This window comes from Sturnira hondurensis, unplaced genomic scaffold (assembly GCF_014824575.4).
Source record: "Sturnira hondurensis isolate 20B ecotype Veracruz unplaced genomic scaffold, ASM1482457v3 Scaffold0002638, whole genome shotgun sequence".
In the NCBI taxonomy this organism is placed as follows: domain Eukaryota; kingdom Metazoa; phylum Chordata; class Mammalia; order Chiroptera; family Phyllostomidae; genus Sturnira; species Sturnira hondurensis.
Genome location: NW_028075269.1, coordinates 6,408,985 through 6,425,212, shown reverse-complemented (window position 1 = coordinate 6,425,212; position 16,228 = coordinate 6,408,985). Strand labels below are relative to the sequence as shown.

At 37.3% G+C, this 16,228-nt stretch overlaps 2 protein-coding genes across 3 annotated transcripts in view; one reads left to right on the top strand and one right to left on the bottom strand.

Moving 5' to 3' along the window:
- Positions 1-7,636, bottom strand: part of METTL15 (methyltransferase 15, mitochondrial 12S rRNA N4-cytidine) — a 170,573-nt gene extending 162,937 nt beyond the window's left edge. Inside the window, exons 1-3 of one of the 2 annotated variants that reach the window (XM_037040424.1) lie at positions 7,572-7,636; positions 5,440-5,677; positions 1,388-1,674 (exon numbers count right to left, since the gene is read on the bottom strand). In XM_037040424.1, the coding sequence (XP_036896319.1) occupies positions 1,388-1,657 (270 nt within the window). In that variant the 5' untranslated portion in view covers positions 1,658-1,674; positions 5,440-5,677; positions 7,572-7,636. Of the gene's footprint in view, positions 1-1,387; positions 1,675-5,058; positions 5,413-5,439; positions 5,678-7,571 lie in introns of those variants that run through there. The other variant, XM_037040423.1, reaches the window with a different exon arrangement.
- Positions 7,637-7,832: 196 nt separating this feature from the next.
- The window catches only part of KIF18A (kinesin family member 18A), a 74,330-nt gene continuing 65,934 nt past the window's right edge, over positions 7,833-16,228 (top strand). Inside the window, exon 1 of the mRNA XM_037040422.1 lies at positions 7,833-8,046. The gene's annotated coding sequence lies outside the window, so the exon portion shown is untranslated. The remainder of the gene's footprint in view (positions 8,047-16,228) is intronic.

Below are 16,228 nucleotides of genomic sequence, written 5' to 3'. Positions count from 1 at the left end.
GAAGTTAAGGTAAACAGAGCATTTTACGATGAAGCAACCGAAGTCGCATCACCGATGGCTCGTACATGAGCAACATCCTGCAGTCCGGCATTCCTAACAGACGGAGCTCAGAGCTTAGTTGATCAACACTATGTGCTCTAACCTGAAGACGCCTCCAAAAAAATCTCTTTATAGATATTAAAGCATTTTCATATCCCAGACCTTCTACAGTCCTGCCAGCAACACTATAAATAACACAGGTGTGATCATTAATATTATGTGTCAACTTGGCTGGGCCACTGTGCCCAGAGATTTGGTCAAACATTATTTTGGATGTTTCTGTGAAGGTATTTTTTTTTAAATGAGATTAACATTTAAATTGTTAGACTGGGTAATGCAGATCACCCTCCATAATGTGGGTGGGCCTCATCTAATCTAATGGAATGCCTCGGAAGAACAAAGACTACCTCCCTGGAACAAAAAAGAATTCTGCCAGGAGTCTGCCTTTGCACTCAAACTGTAACTCTCACCTGGGTCTCAAGTCTGCCACCCCACTACGCAGATTTTGGACTTAAACTCTATAATCACATGAATCAATTCCTTAAAATCTCAATCTCTCTCTCTCTTCCCCACTTCCCCTCCCTCCCTATCTATCTACACAGATGGACACACACACTCACACTCACACAAAGTCTAAGAAAACAGAGAACAGGAATTCAGATCTTTACTTTTGTCTCCCATAATTCCTGAAAAGATACTAAAATTCTTAAAAAGATACACTAAAATTCAGTTTTCTTTTAAAATAGTTATATAACAAAACCGATCAACCCTGGAAAACAGTTTGGCATATCTTCAAAAAGTAAGCGGAGGGTTACCACTTATTTCACTACTAGACATATACCCAAGGCAATGGAAACTATACTGTCCCCACAAAAACTTATAGAAGAATGCGCATAGCGGCATTATTCACAGTAGTCACAAAGAAGAAAAATAAATGTTATCAATTGAAGAGATGCATAGGATTCAAGGATAAAAAGAAGGAAGAGATACATACTACAACATAGACAAATCTTAAAAACATGCTAAGTAAAAGAAGGGAGCTGCAGAGGTCCACATATGGTATAATTCCATTTACATAAAACATCCATATTAGGCAAATCCATAGAGACAAAAAATAAATTGGTGGCTACCAGGAGCAGAAAGAAGGGAGATAATAGAGAGTGAATACTCATGGGTATGTGGTTTCCTATCAGGGTGATGCACATGTCCCCAAATTAGACAGTGACGACGACTGCATGGTCTTGTGACTATACAAAAATCCACTGAGTCACACACTTTAAAATTGTGAATATTAAAATAAGTAAATGATATCTCAATTTAGGTATTAATTTTTAAAAACTCAACTTACCTGCCCTTTTTGTGGTGCCAAACAACGAACCACTTCGTCCACCATTACTGGCACATGTAATTTAGTCCTAGCTTCAGAATCTCCATCTTGAGATCTGAGAGCTCCCTGAGCTTCAGTCTGGTCTGTCTGACCCCGGGCTTCGTATTCCTCACGTCTTTCTGCTGTAGTGCGGATCTTTTTTGGCCAGACACCTGAGTTAACTATGCCAGCTTCCAACCAGCATGAAAGGAATTCTGTACAGGTTCTGTAAACGCATGGGTATCGAAGCATTCTGTAGGTCAACAAATCTAGAAAAAAAATTTAAGTATCATGACTGTCAGATTTTTTAAAAAAGAATGTTATAATACCTGGAGGAAAGTGAATATATAATATTTAACTCAAAAAAATGTAAGACTTGTCCATCTCAAACAAGTGATGGCAACCAATCTCCTTATGCAAAAAGCAAGGAACCCAAAACAACCCAAGAAACTATCTAAAAATATAATTTTTAATGTGGCCTAATTAGGTCTAAGACCATCAATCTTTTAGCCATCACAAATGTGAAAATAGATTATTTAGTCATCATTTTTCTGAAATATTGGGTTGGCCAAAAAGTCCATATTTTTTCTGCAGAAAAATAAAAGACACGTTTTTCATTTTCACCAATGCCTTTACTGATTTGGATATTTTGAGTATGTCAGCTATCTCGCATGTGATATAATATTGATTGTTCTCAATTAATATCTTGAGTTGACTGCTGCCAATTTCAACTGGTCCACCGGACCAGGGAGCATTGTCCAACGAGAAACTTCCAGCACAAAACTTTGCAAATCACCTTTGACATATTCAATCAGTCACAACCCCTCCTTCATATACTTCACAAATCTTTTTCTGTGTGTTTTAGTTGCATTTCTACCTCTCTTGAGGTAATAAAGCATAATATGCTGAATATGTTGCTTATTTTCTTCCATCTTCAATATTAAAATGGCTACATAAAAACTCATCAATTTTGGTACAGTGTTTTTTTTCAAATGCACGCTGATATGACAGCTGTCACAATACAGTCTAACAAAATTGTTTTGAATGAAGTTAAAGTCAACTAAGCACTATTAGAGCCATCTTATGAAAAAAACTAATTTTTTGGCCAACCCAATATATGTACTTTTTTAATTTTAATGGAGTCTAAAGAATGGATTCAGTGCATCAGAACTGTTTATTTGAAAATGATATCTGGGTAACTGAAGGGTTATAAATATACTATTTTAGGTTTAGGTGGTCTTTCATTTCAAGTGCTTCTATTTGTTTTTCTCATAATACTAAATCTTCATCTTCAATTTATAAGAAAGTGCCCCTGGAAAATGACTATGCATGTATATCAAAAAAGAAAGGGTGATGATCATTGTCCCTGAAAGGTGAAAATTTTATAAACTTGTCATGAATATTCTCTGAAGAGATCATCTTACCATGGCCTATTTCAGGAAGTATTTTTTCAATTTAACCTGTACTTTATTAACACTCAACAGAGCACACTTTGACACTGCATACCCACCTTTGTTTTGTTTGTCCCTTGACCCTCCAAAACAAGCAAATAAAAAATTGATACATCCTTCATTTTTTTCATACCTGCTCCATTTTATTCTGCAATCTGTAACTCTTTAAAATGCAGGAAGAATATAAATATACAGTAGAAGATCTTGTGAAAACATTATGCTTTTTACCCAATGAGTTGCAATCAACATTTCTGATACAGCATACTGCATTAAGTGCCAAATTAACACTACTCTTTCTTCCTCATGGATTATGAGTCATTTAAGAGTAAGACCCACACCCTTACAGCTACAATATAAGATGCACACCAGGTGCTCAGGAAATGTTTTCTGAAAAGAAAATAGATGGATAAATTCCAGATTCTACAGAATTAACATTTTTTATCAAAGCTTGCTTTATAGGAAATTCCACCTGACTGACCCTATCCTATGAAAAGCCACTTTCTCAAAATACCTTAAGAAACATAAATCCTGCTTAAATATGCCTCCACTCAACTGAAAATGAAGAATAATGTTGAAGAGTAAATCACCTATAAGGACTAGAGAAGAAACACAAACATATCTATCTCTATATATTTAATATTATGTGAATATAATATCAAGTTGTTACCTTGAGGATAACATGCCAACTTTACCAAACATATAATACACAGAGTTAAGTGCCTAGTGTGGCTCAGGAAATATATGGCAAAAAAAAAAGTAGATTGGAAATGAGTGCTTAAGTAAAATTCAATTGTTCAGTAGTGACAAATTAGCCAAATGAATAATCATGCTTTGTTTTCCAAAAGGCACATACAAAGTAAACTCAAGTACCCTTCAACTTAGTATTTCTAACATTTTTCAAAATAAAAGCTAACATTTATTGAGTGTAACTACCACTTACAATTCTTTTATTTTTGGCTTATCCTTACCCTAGGAAATTTTTTCCTCTTGCTTTTAGAGAGAGAGAAAAGGAGTGAGAGATACATCTGTGTGAGAAACATTGACCTGTTGCCTCCCTTATGCTTCGGGACCAGGGGTCATATGCACCAGGACTGGGGATCAAACCCGCAACCCAGACATGTGCCCTGAGGAGGAATCAAACCTGCAACCTTCTGGTTATGGGACAATGCTCCAAGCAAGACACACCAACCAGGGCAGTATCACATGTACAAACTCATTCAATCCTCACAACTCTTAGAGGTAGGAACTGTTATGCCCATTTTAAAGATGAGGAAAACCAACACTGTGCAAAAAAATCACATAGCTTGAATGCCAGAACTGTAACTTCAGCATTCTAACCCCAGAGCCTGCAATGTTATCACCTATGCTATAAACATAGAGTTCATGGCCTCTATTTAATACATTTTTGTGATTGAATGGTTTTAATTACATTGACTGTATTTTGTACTACTTCATAAATTATTCCTTTTTTTAGGAGCTAATATCTCATTGTTTGGTCCATTGGTCCTACCCCACTTGGAAAAATGAAAATACAGTGTACTATGGGGTACCCAAGAGAGGACATGCAATGTACAGGTCAAAACAGTGCAATCTGCAGTATTTAAACAACCTAAATTATCCAGATTTTGATAGGTTTTTAAAGAACAAGCCATAAAATCAATTCCAATACAGGAATCAGAACCACATAGCAAGTAGAATAGGAAAAAACAAAACAAAACAAAAAACGCCGCCTTCACCAGCATTTAATTCATTCCTTTTGTAATCAATTTCTGTGTATTTCCTCGACTATGTTCAAGTAACAAAGCTTGAAGATCTTCTTATGCACTAATTGGCTATTAACATGGAGTAAGAACCACAAAAATTTTCCTCTTTGCATGTTTCCTTGAATACCTTGCAAGCAGGCAAGCTCCAAAAGGAGTCCCTTCCCTGTCCCTGGCAGCCCAGTCTCCCACCAGATAACCCAAAACCAGGGTTATTTAGGGTGACCTTACACCCTAAATGATGTAAGGTCAATTTATGTACCCTCTGGTCACAGGAAGGAAGCAGGGAGTCAGGAAACCTAACCTTTTTAGAGTCAACTCTTTGGTTTCTTAAATAAGTCGTCTAACTTTTCTCTGCCAACAAAGTTCAGTTTAAACTGCTGAGACCACGGAATCAGGTAGGTCACTCTTTTAATGGGGGAAAGACAAAAAGGGGTCATACCTTTGAAAACTACTTTCTCAATGGTTCTTCCAATTACCATCGTTGAAGTCAGTTTTCCCCGCAGATAAAACTTAGAAAAATCAATTCCTAAGGCCAAAAACCTAACCTGGAGGCAGGCACCGCAACGCAGTTAACGTGAAAGTTCTAAAGGAAAAGGAAAAATACATCCTTTGACCTAAGAAGTATACTCTGACGAGTTAAAACCGCTTAGAAACTTCTGAACTCAGGATGCAAAGGTGTGGAGGAGTGGGAAACAGAACAGGCGGGAGCAGGGGCGTGTTTCCTTAGCTTCGGGAGCATTCAGCGACCTCTGGAAGTTCCCCCTTAAGGCGTGGGGTGAGCTCCAAGAGAGCTCCCGGGACTCAGCCAGCGTCTCCTCACCTGAGACACGAAGATTGCTCAGTTGGCCTCTAACTCGGGCCACCGACGACCACTACGGTGCCAGACAGCCTGAATTTGCCGTACGCCTTGATCTCAGTCCTGGGGGAAACTTGAAAGGACGGACAGACTGGGTCTACGTCCGGCCCAGCAACCGAGGAACGTCTGCCTTTCGTTCCGCTGCTTCCAGCCCCCAGCTGCAAAAGGGTCCCGTAGGCACTGGGGTTTCCAAATGCTTTTCCTTCCCGAGAGAGGAAGAGGAAGGGTAGTAAATAAGACCCTACCATTGCCAAGTTTAAGTTTTGTGTTTTAAATGTCTGATGCAACTTTGAATCTCACTTTACATTTTATCTTGATCTCCACTCTAGCCAGTTTACTATGAACCTATGTTAAATTTGTGTTCTAAATAACACAGAAGTTAGTTATACACCAATTTTCTTTAAAAGGTGAGAGTTTTTGTCCCCTTAGCACTCTGCGTCTAAAGTTTTAGTTCTTTTTCCTTCATTTCCATACAAAATACGCCCATTTCTTATCCATTCTGTTACATTCTCTAATGTCTCACCAAACTAAAGAGAGCTGGCACAGAAATGATATTCATTATAACATTAAAATTTCTCTGCTTTAACTAAATATACATTCCTTAAAAGTATGGAACTCATCTGGACACTGCTTAAGGCAAGCGTAAGGCAGAATTTAAAGTTCATGTAAAACCAATACTTAGGTGTGGAACACCTGTTAGACTGGTAAGACTTATACAATGTCAGTGTCAAAAACAATGAATTTAAGATTTCTTTGTCACCAATGATCAATGCAATTTTACAAGAAATTAGTAAAACATGTCTTTTTTTCAAACTGGATTAGAGTAGCATCTTAATATACCTTGATCTGTGATGTATTTCAGAAACATATTACTCAATTCTGAATTAGCTGGTTTGTACATTTAAAAAAATATTTTCTTTTAGGGATTTTTTGAAAACTTCAGTTTCAATTCAGTCAAATAAACAGTCATGGGCTCTTTTAAGGATTAAATGACATAACACGTAAAGTTAATAAAATGACTGGGACATACAAAGGTAAAGTATTATAGAGTGAGTGCGTAGCTGAAATAAAGTCGTCTGTTTTATTAAACCCAGTATCACACAAAAAACTTTTGCATTTGTTAAGATATATGTAATACAGCCAGTAATTAATAGCTTTATTGATGCTCTATCCTATGTTTGAAAACAATCATACAACATGCATCATACTCAGTACACAGTGCTTCTGATTTTCTTCCACAGTAAATAAATGTCCAATTTATGGGGGCTTTCCAGACATTATTTCATTTACATTACTCTGCACTGGTGTTGTGCTATCTTATACACATATGGGGATATTGAATCACCAGAATATAAGCTCCAAGAGGGCAGGGATATTGACATAATTGTGTGCTATTATGTCCCTAAAATCTACAATCAATAATTATTAAATAAATGGATGCAATAATGGTAATACAAGGTGGAGCAAAAGGAGATTTATGGTTGTTCATATGGAAATGAAGTAACTAATAAAAATATAAGAATAAACAGTTTCATGTACTCACGACTGTAAGCCTACTTTTACCCCATTCTGTATACTAAGATCATACCATTAAAATTTTCTAACAAAGTTATCGTAGCAAACAGTTCCCTTTTTTCCAGGTATTTTTTAAGTGTAGATTCTGAAACAATATCTAAAACCTAGTATTTAAAAAAAACTCCACTACATCCAATAATAAACTAGACTAATAAATTTAAATAAGTTTTATTTTGTAATGCCATACTTAGAAACGTAAAAAGCAGCCAAACACCAGTTTTACAGTCAGCACCAAAGGAAGTAGGCCTTGGAGTCCTGACAGATGAAGCCTAGGGCCTCAAACCAAAAGCCCTGGACTTTCAATTAACTGAGGCTTATTGATCCGGTTCGGTCCAAGTGAAAGCGGCAGGAAGGAACAGGCCCCCTACACCTTCCGGACCTTGGGACCTGTGCCTTTGGAGGCCTTCCTAGTCAATGGAGAAAATAAACACCCAAAACCCCTTAATCCACACACTACAGGCTCCGCCTCTCCCACTAGCGGAGGGCCCACACCAACCCCTGCGCACACCAGTCTCACTCACACCCAGCACCCTGGGACCAGCCCTGAGACCGCACGTCTGAAGGCTGCTGATAATCCCAGGTGGCTGACTCCCACCTGCACCTCGGGCCTAGCCCCGCCCACCGCGGCCACCGCCTCCGGAAATAGCCTCGCGCGTTGCCACGGAGACGCGGAGCCGGGCGCCTTCCGCTGAGCTGCGCGGACGGGACTCAAGGAACCAAACTGCAGCGCGCTGCAGCAACGTCCGGCGTGATGGCGTAATAAGGGCGGCAGCCAATGAAACGAGGCGGTGAGGAAGCTGGCTTAGGTTTGAATCTTTTGGCTGAGTTTGAGTCGCCGGGAGGCTGGCAACCTAATGAAGAGTCGCGGTATCCTACCCTGGGCCTGAAGTGAGGGAAAGGTATTCTTGGAGAAAAGTCAGGTCTCTGGACGCCCATTTGGATGACCTGTTTAGCTGGAAGCGGAGGGGCCCTGCCGTCTGGAGCGTAAAAGACCAGGTGGGCTTGTTAACAAACATGGAAGCGTGAAGGGGCGAGGGGGAGGGGGGCTGGAGGGCGATGCGGGTGGTTAGGGTCCTTAGGGAAAAAGCTAAAGGAAGAAGGGACTTGAGAACCCACTAAAAGCATGGCTTTGTCTGATCCGAAGTCCACAATCGCTCGGCAGGAAGGGCAGTGATCTCCTGCCTTAAATTCCGAGGAAGTCGAAGTTTTAAAGGGCATCCTGATGGCTTCTTTCCCAGTCTTCAGCAGAGCACTTTATGTCCAGTGCTTTACAATGTAAACTTAGTTCCGGACGCCAAATTCAGTGTTTTGTTGCAGGCACAGATGTAAATGTAACTGAGATTAACTGTCAAATGAGAAACCTTGGTTCATTAACTTATAAATTTTTTGCCCGGCGTGGTTCTGCGGTTAGTCTGGCAAGAGTCAGTCCGGACCCTGCCGGGAGTCCGGAGCATCATTGTAAGATCTGCCAGCACTGCCTAACGAGGAGATGAGATATTCTTGGCAAGGGACCTGAAGCACTGAGAATCAGTTCTCCTATTTTCTTTTCTTAGTTTTTGCCAAGACTCTAGGCACTCAGTTACAGACAGGTCAAGACTGACTGCTGTTTTTGAGGAGAGTTTTGATCAGAACTGAAAAATTTTTTGTGTAATATGTAGTTTGGGTTAACTTAACAATCAGGTAGAATGTGTTAAACGTTCTACAGATTATAGTTGATAGTGTTATTCCACCACGTTCAGCCACCACGTTGAATTTTGGAGAATATATATTGAGCTTTGGTTCTGGAGAATGTAAGATTCAAAGATTAGAAAGGGCCTGTTACTAAGTTTCTGTTACTTTTTAAGAAGTGTTTCAGTACAAAGATTATCTGCCTTTAACTCTAGTAATTAATCTCTCTTCTGTTGCTGAGCAAGTGTTGAGGAGGACATAAAATGTTTATTTTAAAAGTGCCTGTTGTCTCACTATAAATATATTCTGAATCAATTAAGGTGCACATGAAATGACTTTTATGCTGTCAACTTTATAAAAAACAAGAAGGGAAAAATAGCCCAGATCAGTGTTGCACTTCCCTGCATTTGAAATTTCTGTTCCCTGATGGTTGTAAGTAGAAGCAGTGGCTCCAACACTGAAGTTATTTCCGAAAAAAGGTTTAAGTTGCCTAGAGACAGTAAGTGCCAGTGTGAATAGTTAGTTTCTGGTCCTAAAAACTGTTTGTTGAATATGAATCTAATTCAGGTTTGAGGTTTTTAAGAAGTAATTTATAGAACTCTATTACTCCGCATTTAAGATGATTTGTGCAACATTTCTTTTTCATTGCCTGAATGCATTCTGTTCTGATTCTCGTAGAGCGTAGTTGCTAAGAACATGGTCATTGGATTTGGATCCGAGTCCACGTTCTGACTCGTCACTTACTGGCCATGTCATCTTGGCAAAATTACGTACTCTAAAGTGAGGTCTCTAGTTTTTGTAAAATGGAGACAGTGGTAGAATCTACCTTATATGATTGTTGCAAGGATTGAATGAGATGATGAATGTCAAATGTTTACCATAATGCCTGACATATAGAATGTCTTCAAATGATAATCATAATTGTTTCTGATTACTGATTGTTACTGTATAGATCTAAATCCAAGGGTTCGCAATTAATAGTTGGTGAGAATAGAAACTGATATCCAACAAGCTCAGAGAAATCATAGGCTTTGTTTTATTTCAACATTTATTCAAGAGCTCTTTTACTAGGTCCTGAGGTTTCTATCAAAAGTGGGCAAATACATATTTTTAACTCCTGTAAGAAAATTTCAGAGGATCATGTATTTGTATCAGGAAGAAGGGCAATTAATTGCTTGAGTCTTAGATTTAGTCTAAGTTCAAATCCCATGTCTTGTGCTTCCAATAGTGTGACATTATCCAGTTAACTTAGTCTCTCTGTACTAGTTTCTTCCTCTATAAAATAGGAATGATAATAATGTACCTATATCATAGGAATATTGTAGGGATTAGGTGAGAAGCATATAAAGTGCTTGACACGTCTGTTGGTAGAGTAAAAACTCAATAGAAAATATTTCGTAAATACAACTTGTTATTAAATGATAGTTGTGTTTAAGGTAAATTAAATAGTTTCTTGTTTTGTTTTTGGAATTAAAAATACCCAGACTTTAAAATTCAAGCAGTTCAAAAGGATATAAAGTAGAAAGTAAGCCTGCCTGTCACCTAGTCCTTCATATTTCCTCATCACAACACAACTGCTTTGTCAGTTTCTGTGTTCTCTCCCCAAGAGAGCCCATGCGTATACAAATAGGTATGTTATCGTCAGAAAATACAAATGGTTGCTTGCCAAGTCTACTATTAGGCACTTTTTTAAACATATATCTTGAAAATCTGCATTCGTTTATGTATTCATTTACTCAACCATTGTATATGGGATCCTAAATATTTGATAAACTCTGTTCCAGAACCTGGGTTCTGGGGTACAAGTAAAGACCATACTCTCACAGTGCTGGCATTCTAGAGGGGAAATAAGCAATAAATATTAACCAAATAACACATATATTTTTTAGGTAGCCTAGATGCTAAGAAGAAAATTAAGCAGGTAAGGGATTGAAGAGACAAGGGCAGAGTGATACTGTTTTCAGTAAGACCTTTAGGGAAAGCTTTTGTAAAGTGACATTCAAAGGGAGATCTGGATGATGTACTGAGGGGTTGAGATTTACGAATATCCGTAGGTAGAGGTTTCCAGGCAAAGAGAGGAGAAAGTGTAAAGGCCTTGAGGCCAGAACAAGACTGAAGGTTTTTTAGAAACACTAAGAAGGGCAGTGTGACTGAAGTAGGATAATCAGGGAGGAGAGCATTTGAAGAAATGGTCGGAGAAGCAGGCAGGAGCCAGGTGTAGAACATACAGGACATGCTAAAGAGTTTGCATTTTATTCTTATGTCGGGAAGTCATCAAGGAGCTTAGAGCAGGGGGAATGACATAAGATGTATAATGTAATCTGATTGCCTTTGAAGAAGATATCAGTACATATAATTAATGAATGAAATAAAATGTATTATTGTATTTGTATATAATTGGGGTTGAATCTTTAGCTTAATTGGCTAATATTTTATCTAGGGTGAACACTAACTAGATAAAGTTAAGGATTTGCTTGTTTAACTCAGTTTATATTGTCTTGCAATTATTGGAGAGAATTGGGTTTTAACATCTCTTCATTAAACATAGCAGAGCAAATGAGCTATTCAGTATAAATGAAACTTCCAGAAAATTTAATGTTATCCGTGTTAAGGGATAATTTAAGCACCCTCAGTGATTAGCATAAAACATTATCTCATTTTCCTGATTTCGTATAAAACGAAATTGGGCACATTTTTAAAAACTTTTTTTAATGCCTCAGGGTCCTCATTGTAATTCCTGTTACTGTCAGTCATTGTACTCTACTATATGTTGGTTCTGCTAGAGAAATACATTGTATGTTTATACTCTAAATGTGTAAATTGCTTTCTTAGATTGTGTCTACTTTTATAATCAAGTTATTTATTCATTAATCAAATATTCAGAACTTACTATCGCCAGGTTCACTATAAGAAGTTAGGGATATAAAGGTAAAAAAATGCACCTTCATTAAATGTTATTTTTTGTCACTTTCTTATACCCTTTATAATCACATGCAATAATTGTACAATTCTAGAGCTAGAAAAGAACTTTAGATAGATATGGTTAAACCGTATCATTTTATTGATTGGCAGCTAAAGCCCCTTCATTAGCTCCTTCATTACTCTTTTATGTTTCATTCTCTGTAGGTTAGACAAATACCTTTATGTTAGAAGTGTTACAGTCCCATCAAGTGTTACTTGATGTTTCAGTCCCAACAACAAAATCCCACCAGCTTGCTCTTTTGATTCTATTCAATAAATACCACTAAGCAGTAGATATGACAAAATTGAATTGTCATCTAAAAAGTATTTTTGAATTAACACATTATTGCACAGATAACACTATGTAGACTTTTCTTTTGCCACTTCTTAGTAAACATGGTTGAGGAATATGCTTTCTGTGTACCTTATTCAGGATCAACGAGACGTCCATCTCATTTACTTAACCATGCTAAAGAAAGAAAGCAAGCATCACATGTTGATATAAGAACAACTTCATCAATCTGGGAAGACACTAATGTATTTGAATATAGAAAAATTTTTACATTTTGTTGTTTCTGTTGATCTTAGGTATATTTGTAAAGAAAATTATATTCATTTTTTTTGTTTTAGAAAAAAGTAGGGAAAATGTGATACTTAAAAAATTAAAGTTCATATCTTTCATACTCTGTAACAGGTTATAAATCAAAGTTGTATTTGATATTATACTTCTTAAAATATCCTTTCAGTAATTGTCAAAATTTCTCCTTGAAATGTTACTTGAGTAAGATCTAGTGCCTTCTAAAATACCTTCAATAATTCCTAATTAACTTCTAAGTCAAATCTGAACTATAACCTTACACTCAAGATCTTCTGAATCTGACCTGACCCTTACCCAGTTTTATCTTTGAATGCAACCCTCTCCCTTCTCTTTTGCTGTATCAGGACTGAGCAAAGCTAAACCGGGCATTTCTTTAGGTGCTTTAGAAAAAGTTATAATCTCCTAAAACCAAACTAGAAGAGACAAGGTTTAAGTAGATTAGCGGTGTAACCAGTTAATGTCTATTGCACAAGGTGTGTTTTACCACAGGCTCTTGGACTTGCTGCCTGATACGTTTTTGCTGTAGCCACTTAACTTGCTTGCTGCTGTACTTCAGTCTCTATAAAGTCATCCCACTAGATAAGTTTTTATCAACTGCTCTGTCTAAAATCAGAACCCACATGTATACTACTGACCCTCTCATTCATAGGGCCCAGAGTAATACCTAGTACATATAGAAGGCACTCAATAAATGTTTACTGAATGCATGATTAGTTTCCTTCCTGAAAACTTTTTTTACCTGGTTAGTAAGTCTCTTATCCTTCAGTTCTCAACTTACCACTTTCTCTAGGAACCTTTCTGACCATCTTAATCCCGTTATCGTCTTGTATAGCACTGTTCACCTTTACCATATAACTTCTGTCACAATTATACCTTAACATTTTTGTGTCACTATTCTGTTCCCTCACTGCACTAAGTATTATAATAATGTTACTGGCAAACATTTGTAGTGCATACTCTATGTTAGGTATTGCTGTAAATGCTTAATCCTCACAACTATTCTATGAAGCAGGTATCATTATTAGTCCTGCTTTACAGATGAGGAAACTGAGCCACAGGGAGGTTAGGCAACTTGCCCACTGTTAACAGCCAGTAGGAGCTGGGATTTTAACCTAGGCTGTCTGGCTCTAACATCTAATAATTAGCTTTATGAATTGATATATAGATTGATTAGCAAGATATACCTTCCAACATTGAGGTTCTAAGATCTATTTAGAAATAATCACCTAGTGCTTTATATATTATGTTTAATTAACTATTTCATTTGTGTACCTTTTATCTGTCATTTTTTAAGAAGTATATCAGTTAAAGAATTTTTGAACACTTCTGAAAATTTTGAAATGTGTATGGAAGGTAGTTTTTGATAGCACAAGAAATGTGAGATTCCATAGCTTTTAAAAGACAGGTCAGAAATGCTAAACATCCTCTAGCACATGGAACAGTTCTGAACGAGGAAGAATTGTCCTACCCAAAGAGCCAGTCTTAAGCCTGTTAGAAGCACTAAAAAGATGGGCCAGTGTCTTGGGGAAGGAACAAGAGGCGTTGGGGGAGGGGGGGCGGCGCACAGAGTGAAAAGAATTGACATTTACTGAATGCCATGAATATGCTTAATACCTGTTATGTCCTTTCGCTTTTGCAACAGTACTGTGACGTATTATCTCTTTTATACAAATGAGAAACCCGAGACACAGTGAGGTTAAGTAACTTGACCAAGGTCAGAGAAGTGAGCTATAGGTGCTTTGTGGGAATTGGCTAGACGGACGCTCAAGGGTGAAGAAAGAGCAGAGTAGTAATTCACTTGGGACCTGACTGTTAGAGTCCAAATGACCAGCTTTCCTCTCCAGCATTCTATTTTGGGGGAAGGACAGAGTCCTAAAAAGGGAGTGCTGTGTCCACTGTCTTCTGCTTTTAGATTGCTTTTGGCCTTACTTGAATTCATTCCAAAAGTATATGGTTTTGTGACATATTTTAGCTTTATCATTGCTGTTATTTTTCCAGTTTTAAAAAACAAACGAAATTTCTTTTTTTTAATGTTTTTTCCCTTCCGCCCACACAATTTCTTTGCTCACTTTTGCTGTGGTATCTTTATTCAGTCTCTGAATGTTCTCTCATTCATGCTTTTGTCCCACCATTCCCCCCAAATTGCTCTTCATATTAGCTTCTGTTTTGATAATTCCCATGGTTACCTCTTATTAAGTACTGAACATATTAGCAGTATTTAACACAATTGATTATTCCTCCCTCTTTAATTTAAAAGTTTCCCTAAAATCTCAGTGCCATTTTAAGCTTTAAAAACTTTAAATGGCATTAGACTCCAAGGACAGTCTTTACTTCCTTAACTTGGCTACCAACTGCTTCAATGTTGCCACCTGGATGCCTATTAAAATTTTCAAATTTAAGGTATCCAAAACTGAACTCCAGGTCTTCCTTTCCTCCTACCCTACCCAACCCTTGCCCCAACAAAAAACAAACAAACAAAAGACCTGTTATAACCTCTGATATTATTATTATCTCAGTTAATGTCTAACACTCAGGCCAAGAACTTTGGAATTACTCTTGAAGCCTGTCATCCTCTCATAGCCCTCTATCTATCAGGAAATTCTATTTTCTTGACCTTTAGAATACATCCAAATCTGAACACTGCCCTGTTGTGAGTTGACAGCATCATTTCTTGTCAATGACCTAACTAGACTCTGTTACCTGTAGCATGTTGTTTGCATGGTAGTGAGAGTGATCAGATTATGTCACAGTGCAAAAAAATTCAGTGGCATGTACAAAATCCTGATAAATCTCTTTACCTGAAATATAGTCAGAACCCAGACTTCCATATACAATCACAGATAGGCTACCCAGAAATTCTAGCTTTGATTTTTTTTTTTAAACAAGGACTTCAGCACTATTTTAGTTTGGGTCATGGGACTGAACAGGAAAGGATCTCTCAGAATCATATCAAGGTAATGAAGGAAGAGCCTTGGCTTGTGAACAATTGTTAGTGAAAGTGATCTTAGCTGGAAGCTTCTAGAAAGTTGGAATTGGTAAACCGGGCTCATCTCTACCTGTTTCTCAGAGATTCATTATGTTAAAAAGAACTGCAAGGGTACATCAGTGAACTAGGCCAGGTAGGAAGACAATGGAGTTTGTATGTACCCACGGTTTATTCAGAGGCACGAGTCCCTGAATATAGATCCCAGTCACTGTTCTGTAACGATGCAAGTCTAGAGTGCATCAGTAATTGCAGGTTTTAAAAATGTGGTCTGAATATATGACTGCCTCACAATAACAAAAAGTAAAAATACAATAACAGATCAATAATGTGGGAGCCTCCACAATCCAGAAAATAATGTGAAATCTATCTAGAGTTAAGACTAAGAAAAACATTTTAAAAACCCATTTTAATTAATGAATAAATTAATTAATTTGATTGATTAATTTAGTCATCGGATATTTATAGCATGTCTACCATGTGACAGGCAGTTTTAGTCTCTTGGAACATATAACAAGCAAAACGAATATAAAAAATACACACTTTTGAAGAACTTATAGTTTAACTAGAAGGGAGATAAATAAGTAAAATTTTTTTTGTGTGTATATATATATATATATATGTATGAAATTAGCAGATGGTAAGTGCTATGGAAAAAATAGAGCAGTATAAGGGTGATTAGGAATTGGGTTGGTAATTTTAATGGGGGCAACAATGAAGCAAGGACTCGAACAGAAGTAATGGAATTAGTTAAGTACCTGGCAGTAGAGAGAACAGCGAATTGAAAGACTACTAGAGTGCTTGGTGTGTTCGCTGGAATAGTGTGAGCAAAGGGGACAGCAATACAACATAAGATGAAAAATGTAGGCCTTTAAAGAACTTCAACTTGTACTTTGAATTAAGATGAAGGGCCAATGGAAGATTTTGAAACAACGAGTAAAGTAAATAAACAAGTAAACAAATTGTGT